Raw genomic sequence first — 24,131 nt, forward strand, 5'->3', positions numbered from 1 at the left:
ATTCACGGTTTCATAAAAAAAAAAATAATTAAGATCCAATAATGCACCGGCCGGATTTTGCTACCCACACTCCAGTTTTCTGCTCATACAGTGGCGTTTGAAGCACATCACGAGGATTCTCCGTTGACCACAATCGTGTGTATTGTTTGTCAACACGACCAGAGAGGTGGGATCAGATCCCGTTTGTGTCATCAAGAATATCATTGGTATTCCTCTCAACTGAATTGCATTTTCATGATCCTCATCTTTCAGTTCCTGCACTGCTGTCACTTTATATGGGAAAAAATACAGTGTTTTTATTTTAATCGCTTTATGTGCGGTTACAAGCCCGACATCTTGTTCTTGTGCCAACTTGCGAAATGATTTTGTTGGGTTCTGCTGCATAGAGTCAAAAATATACAACTTTTGTTCGTTTATTTTAAGTGGGCTTCCAGTTCTTTCGGCTTCTAACAATGAGCCTGCCTCTTGAAATTTCTCAACAAGTCTACGAAAAGCATTACGATGAGGTACAACGGCTTCCGGGGATTTTTCAATAAATGCGTCCTGCATAAATCTGTGTATTTATCCCACCGTCGAAACACATGTTCAATAAGAAAAATACGTTTCTCAGTTGAAATCACCATAATTTATAAACACATTAAACATCTACACACTACACATCGCTTTCAGTAATTTTCATCAACTGAACTAAACAGTTACATGTTACGCAACAGCAGAACGAATTAAAAAACAATCGCGTATAAAAACAGTTCTTGCAACTGGTGTTCTGGCAACTCCGTTTCGGACCGCCAACGTAAACTGCATTCGTACTCCATACTCTCCAATGCACAGCGACTTTCCGAACGCACTGTATAGTTCCTTGAGATACCACATAAGGGAAAAAACGCTAGTAAATGTACTATTCTACAACAAAAATCGAAACATCTCAGAAACAACTTTCTTAAATGGCAACGAAAATAATTAATTCGTCCCCTTCCTCAAAGTGCACAATGAACGAGCCTTTTGCGAAAGAAATTCTTAATTATGCTTCTGAAATGAAAGTGCAAAAAAAAGGTTTACATTAAAATACAGAGAAATGCTATTTTTATTAAGTTTATACACAGTACATCACACAACGTTTATGTACAGTTGAACAAAGTGTTATAAAATCTTTATACGAACACAAATATCGCTCTGAATATCAGAGCTACAAGAGGAGACAGATTAGGAACTACGACACAGATAGTTGGAGCCATTCTCTGACTCTAGTAAGATGTCGTACAATTGTCAATAAAATTTATTCTTAATGGCACCCGTGAACAATCATTCTAGCTTACTCTCGTACAAAAGTATTGTCTCATGACATATGTATGAACTCAAAGATTAATTAAACTATATCTTTTAATCTCGCAATGTTATTAGAACCAACTTTGTTAAGCGTTGAAGTAATACAAAAGAATTTTGGGACAAATTGGTTGGTTATAAACAACTTCATTGCACAGCATATCTTCGTTGACAGAAAGAAACAGTTTTTCGAATCTGTGTAGGGGTCATGTCACGTTTCAAGTGCATTTCCCTGCGTTATGTCGTCTTTATGACGAAAACAAAACTTAGCGCACCGTTCAAAAAGTCTTTCTCAAGACAAGAATTTGCAAAAGTAGTGTCACAGAAAGCGCTCATGACAACATACACATTCTTCCATGATTGGAGCTGAGAAATGTAATTCTTACACACAACATGAACTTGAGATATTTTTAGGACAATCTTGATCCGTCCCTACAGACAAACTCTGTAACATACCCAGCCTGTAAACGTCATAATCTGTTCGTTTCCGTCCAGTTTCCGTCATTTGTGTGTTCAGTGCTTGAACATGCCATTCGTTCTCTTGAATTTACTGCTCTGGGATGCTTTGTTTCTCCACAGATTCCTATTTTCGTCGAATAGCCAGCTCTCCATCCACAAATCCCTGCTGAGTGCAATCCTGAAAAATGAAAAAAAGTACACCAAAAACGAAGAGTCTGCTTATTGAATGATTTTCTTACACTCTTAAGTGTTATAAATCAGTTTGTCCCAATATATTCAATGTTCACAGCCCGCACTACACTCTATTTTTACATTTTTTTCGGTACTCATATCGTCTGCAGCACATGTGTCCTCTTCAAAGGTCCCGCTCTCACCACATATTACTTAGTTCTAAAGATGGCTTGTCTATTTGATATGTTGAAAATTAGTAACCTAGTGTATCTATAGACTTACTTGTAAGAGGCTGTAATCACAAGCTAACGTCTAAAGGATGTGCACTTAATCTACCATATATTACCAGAAACTCTCGTTGAAGTAGACCACTGTTCATATTAATACATATCCTATCAGCCTCTCTGCGCAAGGAGCTACAGCAGAAATTAGCTCGTACGTAAGCAGTCACTGTTCTAAGGTTTGTTTCTGTTATTATTTCCATGTTTGGTAAGTTCCTATGGGACCAAACTGCTGAGGTCATCGGTCCCTATGCTTACACACTACTTAATCTGACCTAAACTAACTTACGCTAAGGACAACAGACACACACCCATGCCGGAGGGAGGACTCGAACCTCCGACGGGGGCAACCACGCAAACGGCGACAAGGCACCCTAGACCGCACGGCTACCCCGCGCTACATTTGCGTTTTATTGTGTAGTTGTTTAGAAGAGACGATCATTGTGTACTTCCCGCTTCCCTCCTGAGGATGTGCGCCAACAGAAAATTACGTAATATTTTTGGATGCATCTACTTGAACACACTTACCCTCTCTCAACCAAACAAATGGCAACAAAATTTTGCCGCGCTGTATGGCCGGGCCGGCCGCCGTGGCCGAGCCGTTCTAGGCGCTTCAGTCCGGAACAGCGCGGCCGCTACGGTCGCAGGTTCGAATCCTGCCTCGGGCATGGATGTGTGTGATCTCCTTAGGTTAGTTAGGTTTAAATAGTTCTAAGTTTAGGGAACTGATGACCTCAGCTGTTTAGTCTTAGTGCTTAGAGCCATTTGAACCATTTTTTTGTTATTTTTTTGTGTTTGGCCTTGCGGTTTGAGGCGTCACGTCACGGATTACGCGGCCCCTCCCGCCGGAGGTTCGAGTCCTCCCTATGGCATGGGTGTGTGTGTTGTTCTTAGAATAAGTTAGTTTAAGTACTGTTTGAGTCTAGGGACCGATGACCTCAGCAGTTTGGTCCATTAGGAATTCACACACATTTGAACATCAACAAAATTTTGTGATCGCCAGAGGCATTTTTAAATTCTGAAATGCATAAAATACAGAAGATGTAGTGTAAATAGATTTTCAGATGACTTTATTATTAATTTAATGCTCTAATATATCAATGTATTTTTTTTGTCTTCTTTACATATCAGCGCTTCTGGTTTCAGCCAAACGGTATTCAGAATTACAACGTTCCATATGCAGTTTGAGTTTCTGAGTTCACAGATTTTGGATTGGGCAATTTTGCCAAGCACGGTATACTTCAACGTCTCGTTCATGCGCCGATGCTGTGGATCTCCACAGCAGGTCCCTGGTTGATGCACCAATGATACGGGTGCACCTATGCTGGCGCTATTCATCGTCGACGAAGGCTGAAGTCTGCACGCCAGTCCTGCAATCGGGCGTCCACTGAGTGGCGACAGGAAACCTTTTTAAATGAATGACTATTTATGCTCCATCAGAAAGATAGCCGTTGGCATGTCGCGGTGAAACGTCTGATAAGAAAGAACCTAGACCGGAGGAGGGAGCATTAGGGCCTGGGGAATGTTTCCGTGGCTTTCCCTGGGTGATCTCGTCATTCCGGCCAAATACGGGTATGTATCTATCCTTAGGGACAATGTCCACCAGTACATGCAGTTTCAGCTGCCGAGGATTCTTCCGGGATGTATGGCCATGGTCCATGGAACTCTTCTATCCCTGACGTTTCGTCCAAAGCTACGTTGGACATCTTCGGAGGTGCTCCTGGTTGTGCTGAGTCTTGCCAACTGACGAGTCGGACGTCGAAGAACGGCGTAAATATCGTGGAAAGTGGGCGTGGTCTGGATTTCACGTGACAGCAGAGGTAAACCTTGTCAAGGACATGTTAGCCGTAGCTCTTCAGTCGGGTGATCACGCAGTGAAATTTTCGGAAACTGAAGTTTTATGTACTATGACGAACTATTATCCACGTTTATATAGAGAAGCCATCGAAATATATAAATATGGGGATAATTTTAACGGAAAAGAAGAAGCCATGAAACTCAACGATATATGGACAGTGGCTCTACAGAATCGATGAGGAGTTTTCATCTTTGACATACTATGATCGATAGTTATGTTTTATCTTTGACCAGGTTTATGTCTGGTATCACGTGACATCCAGACCACGCCCATTTTCCACGGTGCTTAGGCCGTTCTTCGATGTCCGATTCGTTAGTCGCCAAGACTCAGCACAACCAGGAGCACCTCTGAAGATGTCCAACGTAGCTTTGGACGAAACGTCAGGGATAGAAGAGTTCCATGGAGCATTGCCATACAACCCGGAAGAATTCTCAGCAGCTGAAACATCCAGACGTGAAAGCCTTCATTGCACATGCAGTTTTCTTTTCCTCGGCATGATGGCACCTACCAGCAGGACAACGCAACGTGTCACACAGCTCACAGAGTACGTGCGTGGTTCGAAGAGCACCAGGATGAGTTTACCGTATTCTTCCGTGGCCGCCAAACTCTCCAGAAATAAACCCAGTCTGTGGGACCACTTGGATCAGGCTGTTCGCGCCATGGATCCTCAGCCGAGAAACCTAGCTTCAGCTTGCCACGGCACTGGAGTCGGCGTGGATCCACATCCCTGTCGGTACATTCCAGAACTTCATTGACTCTTTTCCTGCACATCTAGCAGCGGTCTGCGCTGCAAAAGGTGCGTATTCAAGCTTTTTGCGTGTGGTCACATTAATGTAATTGAATAGTGTATATCAAGAAACGGATTGCTTAGACGTAGCAGTGAGAACAAAACCCTTATTTTAACCGACAATTATATTTCTCACTTGGAGCACCTATGCTTGCACGACACAAGCACCTGATGTCACATGAGTTCCTGAGTTGGCCTACGAGCACATTGTGCCTTTCTGTCTATTAGACTGTTTCTACTAGGACAATATGAGTCTTCTTTAGAACAGAGTATGTATCATGAATGGCCGCGCAACATACGAGGATTGGAACTTAAATAGTGACAACTATTTATTCACAACCGATACAAAAGAGTTACATGTTTGCACCTGTTACTGTCCTTCAGAGTAGTCACCAGCATTATATAGAACCCGTTGCCAGCGATGTGGAACGCGTAGTATACCGTTAGCAGAGCCTGTTCTGTTGATGGTGCGGATGGAGCGGTCTACTGCCTGTCGAATCTCTGAAACAGTTCTGAAGCGAATTCCACGAACTGGTTCAAATGGCTCTAAGAACTATGGGACTTAATATCTGAGCTCATCAGTCCTCTAGAGCTTAGAACTACTTAAACCTAACTAACCTAAGGACATCACACACATCCATTCCCGGGGCAGGATTCGAACTTGCGACCGTAGTAGCAGCGCGGTTCCGGACGGAGGCGCCTAGAACCGTTCGGCCACAGTGGCAGGCTGAAACTGGTTGCTTCATCTTCGGAATCAGGTCAAAGTCACAAGGACTTAAGTTCGGTGAGTATGGTGGATGCTACATTACTTACCACTCCCATCGACCGAACAGAGCAGCCACAGCTTGCGCAGTATGCGCCTGCGCATTGTCGTGAAAAATGATGTGTGGGTTGCGCAGAAAGTGCAGCCACTTCATTCGCAAAGCTGGTCGCACGTATGCTCCAAAAATGAACAGTAATACTGCGCACTGACGGTCTGCCGTGGAGGAACGTAATGCGTGTACACGAGAATCACCATAACTTTCACCATACTGAGGCTCTTACGCACTTTCGACTTTCGCGGCGACCCATAATGACGTCATTCGTTCGACTGGCGTTTCAGTTTTGACTCTTGCGATGTGGCCCATATGTCATCCAGTGTTACGATAGGACGTAAGAAAACCTCTCCTTCGCGCTCACAGCGCTCCAAGTGCGCCAGAGCAGCGTCGTAACGCATCCATTTCTGCATTTCTATCAAGTCACGCGGAACCCATCGTGATGCAATTTTTCTCATGCCCAGGCGTTCTTTCAGGATGCGAAGCACAGTCGTATGCGTTAGTCCGGTTTCGTGGGCGAGCTCACGATTCGTATGGTGTCAATCACAGTCCACTAACGCAGAAACAGCATGCACTTCTTCTTCAGAGACGCTAGGACGACCTGCCAGATGCATGTCTTTCATAGATTGCCGACCTTCGTTGAAGGCTTTTACTCAACTTTCCATTGTTCTGTACGGCAATGCCAATTCCCCGCACGCCTCTTGAAGAAAATGTTCAAATGTGTGTGAAATCGTAAGGGCTTAACTGCAAAGGTCATCAGTCCCTAAGCTTACACACTACTTAGCCTAAATTATCCTAAGGACAAAAACACACACCCATGCCCGAGGGAGGACTCGAACCTCCGCCGGGACCAGCCGCACAGTCTATGACTGCAGCGCCTAAGACCGCTCGGCTAATCCCGCGCGGCCCTCTTGAAGACCTTGATGACACTGTCGTGCCGTACGACATCTGGAACATTCAATATTGATCCTACTCCGTTATTCCTGTTTCGAAAACATAGTGACACCGTCAAGTTAGACCGCTCGCTCACATGTGACTGTGCTTCCCTCGATTGTACGTACGCCGGAGACGTGGGACGGGCGAGTCCATTTACTCGGAGGTTGGTATGTCAACGTGTGCTGTCAGCGACAATAGTAGATTCCATTGCATAGTGTCTGCACAGAAGCGTTGCTACTGTTTAGAATCCAACATACGTACTTTTCAGCCACTCACTTCTCGGAAAATGTCCACGACGAGAAAACAAGAGAAATTACAGCTCATGCGGCGGCTTCAGGGAAGTCGTTCTTCCCCACGTGCCATTCGCAAATGAAACATGAGACAGAAACATTTTAGTGGTACCAGAAGTGGTTGTGGAATATAGATTTAGATGGAGATGCTCCTAAGTTTTGCAGCCTTTCTCATAGACTGGAACAATTGCATCTGATGAAGCTTAGGTATATTCGATGTTATCTGGTGTCTGTAGAGGCAAGTGTCGCCGTGTGTACATTCCCGCATTATTACTCATGTTGCCATTTAGATATGGGCCTGTTCGCCGAAATTTTTAGGAGCATCTCGTATTAACTTCTACACTAATACACGTACTACACGCCCACTTGGAGCGGATAAAAGAAACGATACCCGCAAGTTCCTTATCCGCACCCACAAGTCTTTGATCACCACCCGAGTACGTTCCAGCCTTGTAAAGACTTTACCCTTTCGATATTCCATAGCTCTGACGACAAGCTTGCGACTGGCCTGAATTCTCGTCTGTTGAAGACCGTATTCGATTTTGAAGTTTTGCTTCGAGTTAATTGCTGGTTATTTCACAGTGCTTGCGGGGTGCACTCAGCCTCGAGAGGCAACTGAGGAGCTCCTCCACCGATTCGTAGCAGCCCCAAGGTCAAGAAACACGACAACGACCGTGAGAGCTGCGAACTGTTACATGCTTCTCCCTATCGTATCTGATGACGCCATTGGCAGAGGATGAAACGGCGGTCGGTCGCGACCAATTGACCCGTCAGGGCCAGGATGCGGAACTTTACCTTTACCTTTTACACTGAGGTGAAAAAAGTCATGGGTTGCGATATGCACATATACAGATGGCAGTAGTATCGCGTACATTGGCATAGCTGCACATTTGTACTCAGATGACTCATACGAAAAGGTTTCTATTGTGATTATGGCTGCACGACAGAAATTAACAGATTCTGACCGTGGAATGGCCGTTGGAACTAGAGGCATGGGACATTCCATTTCGGAAATCGTCAGGAAATTCAGTATTCCGAGATCAACAGTGTCAAGAGCGTGCGGGGAATACCAAAGCTGCGGCATTACCTCTCATGCAGTGGCCGACGGCCCTCACTTAACGACCGAGAGCAGAGGCGTTTGCATAGAGTTGTTAGTGCTGACCGCAGGAATCGATGTCGGACGTATGACGAACTTATCTGTTACGACAGTGCGGCGAAATTTCGGGTTAATGGGCTACGGCAGCAGACGACCGACACGGGTGCCTTTACTAACAGCTCTTCAATTGCAGCGTCTTCGTGGTCACATCGGTTGGGTCTTAGACGATTGGGAGGCCGTAGTCCGGCCAGATGGGTCCCGATTTCAGTTGCTAAGAGCTGAGGGTAGGCGAGTTTGGCCCAGACGAAATACTGCCCGGCAACCCTTTCGTAATTTTGGACGCCTACTGAGGCATAATGGCTCAAAATTTCTGCAGGGGACTTCCAAAGACTTGTTGAGTCCATACCTCGTCGAGCTGCTGTACTAAACCGGGCAACAGGAGGTCTGGCACAATTTTAGGAAGTATTCCATGATTTTTGTCATTTCAGTGTATGTTTCAGTGCCAGTCAACACAAATTTATACTGGTTGATCTCTGCATGTAAGAGGGCTACAAACCAATTTTGTTCCCTATTTGTGCCGGCCAGAGTGGCCGAGCGATTCTAGGCGCTACAGTCTGGAACCGCGCGACCGCTACGGTCGCAGGTTCGAATCCTGCCTCGGGCATGGATGTGTGTGATGTCCTTAGGTTAGTTAGGTTTAAGTAGTTCTAAGTTCTAGGGGACTGATGACCTCAGAAGTTAAGTCCCATAGTGCTCAGAGCCATTTTTTGTTCCCTATTTGTGTTAAAGACTTTTTTATTTATTTTGCGGCCTATACTATACTGGTGTGCAAAGCAAAACTGAATGGACTGTAACTTTCGCAGGATGTGTCACTGTCAAACAACACAGCACGGTGGAACTTGGATCATACATAGAAAGACCTGATACAGTGTAATGCAAACAATGCTGGGCGTACCCTTGTATGGCGAGAGGTGAGAAAACGTCATGCGACCAGGAGCATTGTCGAAAATTGAAGTTAAAATCTTCTGGGTTATTAGGCCGCGTCATATTTCTTCTAAAATGATCGACGTTTCGAACCCTCTGCTGGGATATTCCTCAGGATCTTCTGGTGTCCACTACTGCTAGAATACTGTCAGAAACGAGTGCCGCGTCCTCTTATAAAAGGGAGTTTTCTCGCGTTCGTGCCGGAGAAGTGATAGTAGTGGTTAAAATTCATATGGCTACCATTGGTGGGCCATAGTCATAGGCTAATATTCCCGCTCTGATGCAAAAGAAGGGACATTGTTGGCTAATCTCCTGTGGATACCATTGGCAGCTCATCGTCATTGGATAGAAAGGCACTATTCCACACTTAAGCTGGAGAACGGTTATTGGTTGAAATTCATGCTGCCGCTATTGGTTGGTCGTCATCACTGGCTAGATTCGAAACGGACAGAGCAAGAGAGGAGGAATGTTTACCCAAAATATCCTTCTGCATCAGAGCCGGAATATTAGCCTATGACTATGGCCCACCAATGGTAGCCATATGAATGTTAACCAATACTGTCACTTCTCCAGTACGAACGCGAGGAAACTCCCATTTATAAGAGGACGCGACACTCGTCTCTGACAGTGTTCTAGCAGTAGTGGACACCAGAAGATCCTGAGGAAGATCCCATCAGAGGGGTCGAAACGTCGATCATTTTAGAATAAACATTACGCGGCCTAATAACCCAGAAAACTTCAGTGACAACGGCCACGAAAGCCTGCAGACTTACATTGTCGAAAATGATTGTTTTAGTGGTACAGGTGTTATGGTGTCGGGAGACTAATGCTGTTTGGGTTTACTGACTTCCATATCTTTGAACGCTACACTATCCGGTCAAAGTCATTGTAACACTGTACTTGTTCACCATCTGCGTGTTTTCGGAGGTGCGTTCGGCCCCAACTTCAGTTTAATGGATGACAGTGCACGAAGGCATCGCACTGAGCAGATGGAGGGCCTTTTGGAGAGAGAGGATATTCAGCGAATGGTCTGACGTATCCGTTCCCCCGACGTAAACCCGTCGATCACGTTTGGGATGGGTTGGGCAGACATATTGCAGCACGACCGCATGCACCTACCACAATCCAGCAATCGTCATAAGAGCTGGTGGAGGAATGGGGCGCCCTACCACAAGTATTTACCAACCTTGTGGCCAGCATGAGTGCATGTTGCAGTGCATAAAATGCCGTCCGTAGAGTTCCCAAACCCTATAAAGAATCACGTCCAGCCACTTCATGAGACCGTCATAAATCGCCATGACTTCAGAGAAATTATTTTCTTTGAATAAAAGTGTCATTTCAGTTCGTCTCATTGCGTACTTCTTTGTTACCTTCTGTACTATACTGTAATAGTTCTTAATATGTATGGTCCGAGTTTCATCGAACTATGCTACTGGCAGTGACACATCATGCGGAAGATAGTTTCGTCTTGAAGTTTTGCCCACCAACTTACTCCATAGAATAAGAAAGTAGAGACCGATGACGATCACATATTAATACAACATAGGCTATGCTATGCGAAAAGTATCGAGAATATGACTGGCTGAGCTGTGAAACAATCGTTATCACTACAATGGATTTTGTAACATTTTTTGCGGTCCATTTCTACGACATTGAATGAAGTCATGGTACAAACGCCAGATTGTTAAAAGTTAGTCACCTAGTTCATTTATTATATGACATAGTTTTCAGCTAATCCTACAAGAGACGTGCGGTACGCATTATGCAGTGTTCCAATGTTCTAAGTGCCAAATCTGACATTCGTCAGGAGAATGGAAAAACAGTGAACCGCTGTCCGTGTTTGTACATCAGCTGAAGTGATCCTCAAAATAGACAAGGTATCCTGATCTAGCAGGTTTATGCTGCTCATATCATTATCGTAAAAAATAATTAGCCAAATTAGAAAATAAACACTTTATCAAGTACGTCCTAACTATCAAACAAGGAAACTGTCTGGTTGTAAGTGTAAGTAACAAAATTTTTACAAGTTCATTGTTGCGAAGAAAAAACAGCAACCAACCTCTGTTATATAATGCTATTTATTTACACATACAGCGGCGTTGCTGGTTTCGAACTGATAGGTTCATTCTCAGACTGTTGTTCATAGTAATATTACACTTGTTGTTGGTTACATTAACTGATGGCTGTCTTTTTTTAATCGACTAATGTAATATAAACGTGAACAGCCACCTGAAGATTAGCTTGTCGGTTCGAAACCGGTAACGGCGTGCTTTGTGCAAATAAACAGCGTTATTAACAATTGCTAGTTGCTGTTTTCTTCTTTGCAAGAATCACCTTGTACGCAGCCACGATCTCAAAAATGCCAGTTTTCGACAAAATAGCAGGAAGAAAGTGTTTACTCGAAGTATCATTAATACTGAGGCACCACGTTCTATTTGTGACCATATAAGTACAGAAATACAACATTAGGCTTATAACTACTGAAACTGTGGCTCATCAAAAACTGGTTCTCATTATGTTTCAAACTTCAACACTCCAGTGGGAAGCACAGCTTGACACAATGGCCATGCGCCATCTACTAGCTCGCGTGGACAAAGTCTAGGGACGTACCGCAGAGTACTGAGAACACAACGGCACTGAACAGGCGTTTTGTGAAAAAAATTGCACTTAGAACGTTTTCCATTCCCGCTCTTCAGTTGATGAAATCCGTATAAAAACATTGACACTGTCCTTTATCTTCTATTCACAAAGCAGTTAATCATTGCGGATATCTTCTGAGACACCTGCGATATCCGCATCTTCGCAAGTTATTATACACCGTGTTAAGTATTACTGCGGATATCCGCTGATATTGATGTCCACGTAGCCCACTACAACGAACTCCAAGAAGACTCGGTGATGTATCTGACGGGAGTAGCTGAATGGGTAGATCGAAATATGCTGACAGGTTCTGAACGCATTCTAGTTACGAACTACTTCATCTAGGAGACAACTCCGCGTTTAATGTGGCTCAAATGGCTCTGAGCACTATGGGACTCAACATCTTAGGTCATAAGTCCCCTAGAACTTAGAACTACTTAAACCTAACTAATCTAAGGACATCACACACACCCATGCCCGAAGCAGGATTCGAACCTGCGACCGTAGCAGTCCCGCGGTTCCGGACTGCAGCGCCAGAACCGCACGGCCACCGCGGTCGGCGCGTTTAATGTGTCTAGCATGTCATAAATACCATTATTTTAAACCAAGTTACTCTTAATGCTTCAGTGAGCACTACTTCCACATATGATCTCTGTTTCGTAGATGTGGATGCACTGGACACAATTTAGTCTGCTGGTTAACGTTGATACTGTTGAGAAAGAATCCCGCACCTCTAGCCAACGTCGCTAATGCACGCTTTTCTCGGTTTAGAGGTATCCGGTTAGATTTGCGGTGGTGGAAGAAATTTTCACCACCACCGTTTGGCGGAATGCATATTGTCAGACTTTGAAACTATGTCATCGATAGAATTCCAAAACTCTCTGTAGTCTCTCAACAACTCAGAGCAGGAGACGCTGTTTGTGCTGATCTGTCATTTGGACAGGACCTGTTAGAGAACGTATTTTCACACAAGCGACATATCATTTGGCGCCCCTTCTCAATCAAACTAAAAACTAAACCACGTCCGAACAGGTCTCCGAAAGCGCAAAGGTACCGATCGACCGCCGTATCATCCTCTGCCAACAGGCGTCACTGGATGCGGATATGGAGGGGCATGAAGTCAGCTCACCGCTCTCCCGGCCGATGTCAGTTTTCGTGACCGGCACCGCTACTTCTCACAAGGGAACCTCCCCATCGCACCCCCCTCAGATTTAGTTATCAGTTGGCACAGTGGATAGACCTTGAAAAACTGGACACAGATCAATCGAGAAAACAGGAAGAGGTTGTGTGGAACTATGAAAAAAAATTAATAAAATATACAAACTGAGTAGTGCATATGTAACATATGCCACATCAAGGAAATTTAAATATAAGTAGCGCCATGGTCCCGTGGTTAGCGTGAGTAGCTGCGGAACGAGAGGTCCTTGGTTCAAGTCTTGCCTCGACTGAAAATTTTACTTTCTTTATTTTCGCAAAGTTATGATCTGTCCGTTCGTTCATTGACGTCTCTGTTCACTGTAAGAAGTTTAGTGTCTGTGTTTTGCGACCGCACCGCAAAACCGTGCGATTAGTAGACGAAAGGACGTGCCTCTCCAATGGGAACCGAAAACATTTGATCGCAAGGCCATAGTTCAACCGATTAATCCACAGGAAAACATCTGATATATTCTATACGATACTCGTGACGGCATGTGCGTCACATGACAGGAATATGTTGTCGACCCACCTAACTTGTACACTTAGCGAATGGGTAAAAAGATTCTTCTACCTTTCCCGATTTAGGTTTTCTTGTGGATGTGATAATCACTCCGAAAAAAGAGATGAAAACATAAGAGTTTGTCAGATAAACTGAAAATAAAAATTTAAACTTTTCACTCGAGGGAAGACTTGAACCTAGGACCTCTCGTTTGGTAGCTGCCCTCGCTAACCACGGGACCACGGCGCTCCGTGACACTCATTGTCCTTGATGTTGCCTATCTTCGCATGGACTACTCAGTTTGTATATTTTGCTTATTTTTTTCATAGTTCCACACAACTTCTTCCGGTTTTCTCGATTGGTCTGTGTTCAGTTTTTCAAGGCCTGTCCACTGTGCCAAGTTATAACTAAATCTGAGGGGGGTGCGATGGGGAGGTTCCCTTGTCAGTCAAGTAGTTTCGCAATTGACCTCACAAGGGCTGAGTGCAGCCCACTTGCCAACAGCGCTCAAAGACCCGAAGGTTCACCCATTCGAGTGCTAGCCAAGCCCAACAGCGCTTACCTTCGGTGATCTGACGAGAACGGTGTTACCGCTGCGGCAATGCCGTTGGCGTCGTACCTCACCTAGCCAGATCTTAATACCATTGTGACTATCTGGTAGAGTGGACCAAACGGAGCAGTCATCATACCAACAAGCTAGTAGCTGTGTAATTATCATTGAGTGGTTGCAGCTGTATGTGACATATATTAACACTATACCGTCCGGCGAGACCACAGTGGTGTCGTGCGTGAAACAGCAGTCAACGGCCGGCGACACCACGGTGGTGGCGTGAGCATAGTATCGCTCAGGGGCCGACGACAGCACTTTAGTATCTTTTGCATTCTGTTGCTGTTTTGTTTAGGTAACAATAAGTTACACACGACAGCAAGTTTTTTTTTTTTAAGTACTTGTGCCCTTTCATCATGGCGGACGAAAGAGGCAATAGGATTATTTACCATGAATGCGCGGACGTCGTGTTCGACGTTCCGGACGACCTGGCCGATTTGGAATAAGACATTGGACATCAAAAAAAAAATGAAAGTTAAGTAGAATCGTAGGAAGATAGTGAAAAACGACGAAGAAGAATTCGGCGAACGCTATGGTTCCCAACTGATTCGGCTGAACCAGACGAAGAAGACAGTGCACAGTGGTCAGACTTTGGTTTACCGAGGACCAGTAATAAATTTGAAAGATCCCTGGGTCCAAACATATTTGCCATAGATAAACAGAGCCCGCATCTCGTGGTCGTGCGGTAGCGTTCTCGCTTCCCACGCCCAGGTTCCTGGGTTCGATTCCCGGCGGGGTCAGGGATTTTCTCTGCCTCGTGATGGCTGGGTGTTGTGTGCTGTCCTTAGGTTAGTTAGGTTTAAGTAGTTCTAAGTTCTAGGGGACTTATGACCACAGCAGTTGAGTCCCATAGTGCTCAGAGCCGTTTGAACCATTTTTAGATAAACAGAGCGTCGAGGATATGGTAGAATTATATATTGGGAACGATCTTATTGAATATATTAGCATCTAAATCAACAAGTAATACAGTCAAAATTGCAATAGAAGGAAACTGGATGAAAAAATGGCAAATTTGTCGACGTTACGGGACCCTAATTTAGAAAATGGTTTTAGCTTGCTATCCTTATGGGAATTGTAAAAAAGCAGGAATCGATGATTTTGGTCTACGAATCCATTGATAACACACCGATATTTAGCAAAACGATGTTCCGCAACCGATTCAGACAAATATTATCATTTTTACATTTTTCCGACAGCAACAATAAACCGGATAATGCCGACCGTTTTGTCAAAGTGCAATTCGTAATTGATTATTTTTCCAGAAAGTTTAAAGAAACGTTTAATCTAAGTCAAAACATCTCAACTGATGAAGGAATGATACCGTGGCGTGGACGGTTAAATTTTAAAGTTTACAATCCGTCGAAAATTACGAAATATGGCATACTCATTCGGTTGCTCTGATTCGAGTACGGCATACATTTCCTCATTCAAGATACACTCTTGCGCTGGACAGCCATTAGCAAAAACAGTGATGGAACTATTGATACCTTCTGATGGAAAGTGGTATCACCTCTTGACGGATAATTATTATAACAGTGCAGAACTTGCAGAGAAAATACTTGAAAAGAATATTCGAGTTTGTGGAACGATACGGCAAAATAGAGGTTTTCCGGAAAATTAAAACGCGCAAAAGTCAATATGTTTTAAGCTTGTCATTAACGGAAAGGTGACAAGCGGCCGGCGACAAGCCAAGTAATCCGTCTTAGCGCTGCCGGCGCAAAGCGAATAAATTTATACGAGACGTGCGGACGGCAAAGTGTTAAGAAGCTTGCGGACTGTCTTCTTCGCCGACCAGAGGCTGTGTTACACGGTATTAGTGTGATGTCTTTTAACAGTGACTGGATGTTTGTCCGGAGTGCTTACTCACTTCCTCCTCGTTTGACACTACCTTATCGGCGGCGGCTCGGCGCGGTACGTACCGGAGTCGGGCTACTGGTGTGCTAATCGCAGGCGCAGAGCAGGCCGGCGTTCCCTCGCCGCCGCTGGACCGGACGCCTCCTGCGGCGCCTGGCGCGCCTGTTCTTGTTCCTCCGCTTCTTCCTCCCTGCTGTCTTCGCTGCAAATGAAAGAGGACGGCTGGCTGTAGCGCGGTTTGCATGCATATTCAAAAACTTTATCCTACTCTCTATATCTGCAGATACACCCTGCATATTTATGGCGTCTAACTCTGAATGCAAATATACCACTAATTGCATGAAATACAATCCACAGTACCTGTCTAGTTATCATTTTACTATTCCCTTATTTTAATGAGCTCTGGTACTTAACGATAAAGAAGGACAACAACAATAAAATTTGTTTGGTTTGTAGAGTTCCGTACCTAAAACGGTAAGAAACCCTTATATGACCAGTTTACATGAATGTTTCGCCATTTGACTGTATAGATTGTTTATTCTGTTGTTAAATCATTTTCAGCGTAGTACTTGAAAGTGAGCAAAGGCCAAAAGGCCGTATATATACCAGGGTGAGCCAAATGAAAACCTTAAATTTGTAATAGCAAATCGAAATTTCGTGCCGTTATCCTGCAAGTTGGTAAGCGTGCTACAAACAGCGTGCAGTATGGCCTGTAGGTGGCAGCACAGTGCAGGTGTACACATACCGTTGCAGTATCGGTATAAAGATGGCCGTCCCACTTGCGACTTGCACCAGGGAAGAACAGCGTTCTGTTATACGGTTTCTGCGTAGGAAAGGTGTGAAACCTATTGAAATTCATCGACGAAAGAAGGTTCAGTACGGTGATGCATGTTTGTCACCGCAGCAAGTGTGAGAATCGAGTAGGAAGTTCGCAAATGGTGTGACTTCAGTGCAAGATGCTCCTCGTCCAGGTCAGGCACAACGAGTTGTGACTCCACAGAACATTGCAGTAGTTGAAGCCATAGTAAAGGAAAACAACCGAGTGACACTGAATGACATTGCAACATGTTTACAGATTAGTCATGAGACAGCACACCACATTGTACATGATGTGCTCCAGTTTCACAAAGTGTCTGCAAAATGGGTGCCACGGCAGCTGACTCCTGAAACGAGAGAACGACGTGTTGATGCTTGTGAAGAACTTCTTCGGCGCTTTGAACGACAAGGTGATGGCTTCCTTGCAAGAATCGTGACTGGGGACGAAACCTGGGTTCACTTCCACCAACCGGAAACGAGTGTCTTCCTCATCCACCATACTCACCAGATCTTGCCCCAAGTAATTTCCATATGTTTGGACCACTCAAGGACGCAATGAGAGGAAAGAAGTTCCGTTCTGATGAAGAGGTACGCCACGCGGTGCATCAGTGGTTGCGCGGACTATCAAAAAAATTTATTTCTAAATGAATTTATGCACTTTGTAAGCGCTGGAGCACTTGCATTGAGCATGGGGGAGATTATGTTGAAAAGTGATACAGCTTTGTACCACTTCTGCGCAATAAACAATACTTAAAAAATGTTTAAGGTTTTCGTTTGACTCACCCTCGTATGTATGTATGAAAAAGAATCATCCGATTATTAAAAAAAATCATAACTATTATGCTATTTGAGAGATGTGTGTGAACAACGTACTGTTGGAAAGAGTAATCTCTTGTTATACTGTTTCCGCCAGGTAGCAGCAGTGTGCGCCCACTTCAGTTCTATGGGACAACAGAGAGTGTTTTGTGTTGTATGGTTTGCACAGTGCGGGTAAGTAATAACTGCTCAGCGTGACTTACATACTACGTATGGTGTGGATCCTCCTACAGCACAAGAGAGGGACTCTCCTTAATTGAATGTTTTTTGTGCAGTTTCACGGGAGAAGGTGTATGGTCCATTTTTCTTTGCTGATAACACAGTTTCAGGAAGCACATATCTCAATATGCTTGAGAACTTCCCTTTCCCACAGCTGGAGACTGATTCGGAAGACTTCATTTACCAATAGGTGAATCAACTGGGACATCGCATAACAGCAGCTGTGGAAGCTGTAACTCAAGACATGCTCGCTGCAGTGTGGGAACAACATGAATATAGCATTGACATATGCCGTGCATCTCAAGAGGGGCATATTGAAAACCTATGAAAAGGTATGAAAAAAACCTTTTTGAGTTCCATCAAAGAACAAAGTTCATTGTATATGTTTATTAGTTTCAGAAATATAGACGCGACAAATCTAAGTAGGTAATATTACGCCAATACAATCTAGAACAAAAAAACAAATAATTTTTTTCAATTTAAAAATTTGTTGAAATAGTGTTACCTACAAGTTACGCATGATCAGACTTTTATAAACGATGTCATGGTAAAAATGTATTAAATTTGGTTGTATAAAGTAGTTGTTGCACGTCTACGGGTCGCTAGTCTTGCAAACTCGATACTGTGTACTGGTCTCAGCGGGAATCAGATACGAAAGAATGTTTGGTTTTGGACTAAAACTTTATCGTGATAAATCGCATGCCTTCACATTCAGCATAACAAGGAAATGCAATGTACTCACTAACACGAGACGTAAGCAATCACAAGTTTTGCTCGCTTACCAAACGAACGCCGGCCGCGCTGGCCATGCGGTTCTAGGCGCTTCAGTCCGGAACCGCGCGACTGCTACGGTCGCAGGTTCGAACCTGCCTCGGGCTTGGATGTGTGTGATGTCCTTAGGTTAGTTATGTTTAACTAGTTCTAAGTTCTAGGGGACTAATGACCTCAGAGGTTGAGTCCCATAGTGCTCAGAGCCATTTGAACCATTTGAACTTAACATCTGTGGTCATCAGTCCCCTAGAACTTAGAACTACTTAAACCTAACTAACCAAAGGACATCACACACATCCATGCTCGAGGCAGGATTCGAACCTGCGACCGTAGCGGTCACGCGGTTCCAGACTGAAGCGCCTAGAACCGCACGGCCTTGCACCTACACTTTAGCTCCAAAGAAGTAGGTATAGGTATGCGTAATCAAATACACGCATATGTAAACAGCCAGTATACGGCTCTGCAGTGGGCTGCGCCTATATAAGACAACACGTGTCTGGCGTAGTTGTTAGGTCGGTTATTGCTGATGCAATGGCAGGTTATCAAGATTTAAATCAGTTTGAACGTGTGTTGTAGTCGGCACACGACCGATGGGACACAGCATCTCCGAGGTAGCGATGAAGTGGGGATTTTCCCGTACGACGTACCGTGTATATCAGGAAAGCGGTAAAACATCAAATCTCCGACATCGCTGCGGCCGGAAAAAGATCCTGCAACAGCGGGACCAACGACGACTGAAGAGAATATTGTCTGGTCGGACGAGTCTCGGTTCAGATCGTATCGAGCGGATGTGCGTGTACGTGTATGGAGAGAACCTCATGAATTCACAGACCCTGCATGTCAGCAGGGGAGTTTTCAAGCTGATGGAGGCTCTGTAATGATATGGAGCGTGTGGAGTTGGAGTAATATGGGACCCCTGATACGTCTAGATACGACTCTGACAGGTGACACGTATGTAAGCATCCTTTCTGACCATCTGCACCCATTCACGTCCACCGTGCTTTCCGAAGGACTCGGGCATTTCCAGCAGGACAATGCGATACCCCACACGTCCAGAATTGCTACAGGAGCACTCTTCTGAGTTTAAACATTTCCGTTGGCCACCAAAGTCCCAGACGTGAACATGATTGAGGATATCTGGGATGCGTTGCAACGTGCTGTTCAGAAAATATCTCCACCCCCTCGTACTCTTACGGATTTATGGACTGCCCTGCAGGTTTCATGGTGTCATTTCCCTCCAGCACTACTTTAGACATTAGCCGAGTCCATGCCACGTCGTGCTGCGAAACTTCGGCTTGCTCGCGGGTACTGTACACGATATCAGGCAGGTGTACCAGTTTCTTTGGCTCTTCAGTGTACTATGAGCGTGAGAGGTGCTTCTAAAGTCGGTCATGCTAGAAGGGCTGCATCTGCTATACTTTTCTTAGCTGCTTCGAACGTGTTATCCATTGCCTCTGGTCACTGCCTGACATTTTATCTTTAACCTTAGGACCAACTAAAGCTGAGACAAGAGACTCTTGGACTTCTGCTGGATGAGGTAGGTGACATCGATAAAAGTTAACAACGCGCAGCAATCTTCGCAGTCTATTAGCAGTTTCTGGCCGTGGGATACTTAAAATAGCTTCAACTTGCTGCAGTAATGGCAGTGATCGGCATGATGATAAGAGGTGGCCTAAAATGGTAATCTCTGCCTGGCCATAAATACACTTTAAGGTGTTCGTCATTACCCTCTATCTGTCAAGGCGCTTTACCTCAAATGGTGCTGTTTGTGTTCCTTTGCGGTTTCTGAAAAAATGATATATATGCAAAGCAATAACGCAATCCTTATAAAACTAAATCTATAAACATTTGCCATGTCTGGGCAGCATTTCTCAATCCGAACATCATACACAGGCTGTCAAATATGATAAACGGCGCTATAATACCCGTTTTCGGAATGTCTCTTTCACCTACATCAATCTGTGTGTATTCTGTTGCGCGATTAGTACGCTAAAGACTCTTCCCAACATAATGCAAAATTATGATCCCTCAACAGAGGATCAGAGTAGCGCCCAAGTAGCGTCCTATCATTCAGCGCACGGTAATCACCACGTGCTCAACATGCACCGTTCTTCTTTGGTTCTAAATGTAGGTGTGACTACGAAGGTCCGCTAGGTGGGCGAATGATGCCTTTATTCAATACAGTATTAAATTCCGCCTTGGAAACGGTGTATCGATTAGGGGCAAGACGTCTGGGCCTTCATGAAGTCAGTGGGCCTGCAATAATGTTGGTATAATGTATAGTGTTGTGACATACCTTTCGTGGGGCCCCAGGAGACATCGTGATACCAGAAAACTGTTCTAAAAGCTTTTTGCGTACCCATTGCCCTTTGACTGGATCAGTTTGACGCAATGTACTGTCGCGGTACACTGAAATCCATGGGCAGATAGCCCGGTGACGTAGCCTATTGCAAGAGCTTTGGTGACGTCTGGCAGCAGACGATAATGCGCTAAAAAATCGGCTCCGATTATTGGTTCGTTCACAACCACTACTGTGACATTCCACGACAAGGCAGGTCTTGCTCGGTGTGCTGAGTTCCATAGGTCGAGATAGTTAAACTATTATCCGCGTAAAAACAAAACGAGGTGGCCTGTCGGTATTTGTGTAACCGGACCCACGGGAAAATATGTAGGCCAGAACCGGTGTCCACCAACTTCGGTCCTGTCTTGCGGCATGTGGTGCAGAGGTGCAAGAACGACGACTGTATACACTCCTGGAATCTGAAATAAGAACACCGTGAATTCATTGTCCCAGGAAGGGGAAACTTTATTGACACATTCCTGGGGTCAGATACATCACATGATCACACTGACAGAACCACAGGCACATAGACACAGGCAACAGAGCATGCACAATGTCGGCACTAGTACAGTGTATATCCACCTTTCGCAGCAATGCAGGCTGCTATTCTCCCATGGAGACGATCGTAGAGATGCTGGATGTAGTCCTGTGGAACGGCTTGCCATGCCATTTCCACCTGGCGCCTCAGTTGGACCAGCGTTCGTGCTGGACATGCAGACCGCGTGAGACGACGCTTCATCCAGTCCCAAACATGCTCAATGGGGGACAGATCCGGAGATCTTGCTGGCCAGGGTAGTTGACTTACACCTTCTAGAGCACGTTGGGTGGCACGGGATACATGCGGACGTGCATTGTCCTGTTGGAACAGCAAGTTCCCTTGCCGGTCTAGGAATGCTAGAACGATGGGTTCGATGACGGTTTGGATGTACCGTGCACTATTCAGTGTCCCCTCGACGATCACCAGTGGTGTACGGCCAGTGTAGAAGATCGCTCCCCACACCATGATGCCGGGTGTTGGCCCTGTGTGCCTCGGTCGTATGCAGTCCTGATGGTGGCGCTCACCTGCACGGCGCCAAACACGCATACGACCATCATTGGCACCAAGGCAGAAGCGACTCTCATCGCTGAAGACGACACGTCTCCATTCGTCCCTCCATTCACGCCTGTCGCGACACCACTGGAGGCGGGCTGCACGATGTTGGGGCGTGAGCGGAAGACGGCCTAACGGTGTGCGGGACCGTAGCCCAGCTTCATGGAGACGGTTGCGAATGGTCCTCGCCGATACCCCAGGAGCAACAGTGTCCCCAATTTGCTGGGAAGTGGCGGTGCGGTCCCCTACGGCACTGCGTAGGATCCTACGGTCTTGGCGTGCATCCGTGCGTCGCTGCGGTCCGGTCCCAGGTCGATGGGCACGTGCACCTTCCGCCGACCACTGGCGACAACATCGATGTACTGTGGAGACCTCACGCCCCACGTGTTGAGCAATTCGGCGGTACGTCCACCCGGCCTTCTGCATGCCCACTATACGCCCTCGCTCAAAGTCCGTCAACTGCACATACGGTTCACGTCCACGCTGTCGCGACATGCTACCAGTGTTAAAGACTGCGATAGAGCTCCGTATGCCACGGCAAACTGGCTGACACTGACGGCGGCGGTGCACAAATGCTGCGCAGCTAGCGCCATTCGACGGCCAACACCGCGGTTCCTGGTGTGTCCGCTGTGCCGTGCGTGTGATCATTGCTTGTACAGCCCTCTCGCAGTGTCCGGAGCAAGTATGGTGGGTCTGACACACCGGTGTCAATGTGTTCTTTTTTCCACATCCAGAAGTGTATTTGGAGCAATCAGTTCCTCCTGCCGTTCACCACTGAGGAAGGCACACGGCAAAATTCACTTGTGTGCTCGGTCTCCGAACTTCTTGTACCAACACAGGTGTGTCTGGGGTGAATTGTCGGCTACTGGGAAATTCGCTGGGGAACGACTTCTCGACCTTCTGGGGAACCATCCTCTACCATTCCGGTCAGAGAGCAGTTCGCCCATGTGCTTACTCAGCGCGTAGACTACGATCATGAGACTGTCACAATCTGCTCGTGTGACAAGCGACGTTGTTCCAGGACAAGAAGTCGGTACTATCACTTCCTGATCCGCAAAGGAAAACATTCTTATAGGCCACTGCACCACCACTTGCGTCCAGTGTGTGGTAGCACTCAAAGACGCTTCTACAGCAATGATCAGATGTGGTACCAACACTCCAAGCGAATCAGATTAGGATTTTACGTCCTCTAGACGACAGCATCATTGGAGATGGAATAAAACTTTGGACTGGACAAGGGTAGGGAAAGAAATCAGTTGTACCTTTTCAAATTATCCGTACTTAAGCGATGTATAGAAATCACGGGAAACCTAAATCTAGACGTCCTCGCGGGTATTGTTCGCTGTCCTCCAGAATGCGAATCCAGTCAGCAATGTGTCGCCTCGACTAATCGAGATGAAGCCCTGCTATTTGTCACTGCATGGTCAGTTGAGTGTCTGGCATCGCCTGCTGAAACCGCATTTACGGGTACACTGGCAGATTTACAATCGGTTCAATTCTCGTTGATCAGTTTCTCCTCAGCCTGCAAAACAGTAGGTACACTACCTATACATATTGCTTGTTCACGACATAACGAACCACATTTAGGAGTCTAAGCTACGTGGCCCTGTAACAAATTCTTAACTAGGTCCTACGATGTCATCTGCCATCTACGATGTTTAGTAATCTCTTGCTCGATTGAAGAATAATTTGTTTTAGTCTCGACGGTTAGTGTTCTACTGTTACGTCTATGTGGCGTACAGAGACCCCAGTCAGGATCTCTGACATTCGCAGGCAGTGTCTTCCTGCTCAGAGGTACATTTCATCTTCTCCGTGTGTTCAGAACTTTGTTGTGAGGCAATGGAGTCAGCACGCACGAGAAGACAGGATGAAGCCAATAATGTTCAAGTCTGGGAACTTTCGTGGCCAACGGAAGTGTTTAAACTCAGAAGAGTGTTCCTGGAGCCACTCTGTGGCGATTCTGGACGTGTGGGGTGTCGCATTATCATGCTGGAATTGTGCAAGTCCGCCGGAATGCACAATGGCATGACTGTATGCAGGTGATCAGACAAGATGCTTAGGTATGTGTCACCTGTCAAAGTCGTATCTAGGCGTATCAGGGGTCCCACATCACTACAACCGCACACCCCCCACACCATTACAGAACCTCCACCAGCTTGAACAGTCACTTGCTGATATGCAGGGTCCATGGATTCATAAGGTTGTCTCCAAACCCGTACACGTCCGCTCGATACAATTTGAAACGACACTCGTCCGACCAGGCAACATGTTTCCAGTCATC

General features: G+C 45.6%; 1 protein-coding gene across 1 annotated transcript in view; it reads right to left on the reverse strand.

Moving 5' to 3' along the window:
* Positions 1 to 1,066: 1,066 nt before the first annotated feature.
* LOC126161671 (matrix metalloproteinase-24-like) overlaps positions 1,067 to 24,131 on the reverse strand; it is a 175,073-nt gene continuing 152,008 nt past the window's right edge. Inside the window, exons 9-10 of the mRNA XM_049917672.1 lie at positions 15,863 to 15,999; positions 1,067 to 1,960 (exon numbers count right to left, since the gene is read on the reverse strand). Of these exons, the coding sequence (XP_049773629.1) occupies positions 15,884 to 15,999 (116 nt within the window). The 3' untranslated portion in view covers positions 1,067 to 1,960; positions 15,863 to 15,883. The remainder of the gene's footprint in view (positions 1,961 to 15,862; positions 16,000 to 24,131) is intronic.

Source organism: Schistocerca cancellata, chromosome 2 (assembly GCF_023864275.1).
Source record: "Schistocerca cancellata isolate TAMUIC-IGC-003103 chromosome 2, iqSchCanc2.1, whole genome shotgun sequence".
Taxonomy (NCBI): Eukaryota; Metazoa; Arthropoda; class Insecta; order Orthoptera; family Acrididae; genus Schistocerca; species Schistocerca cancellata.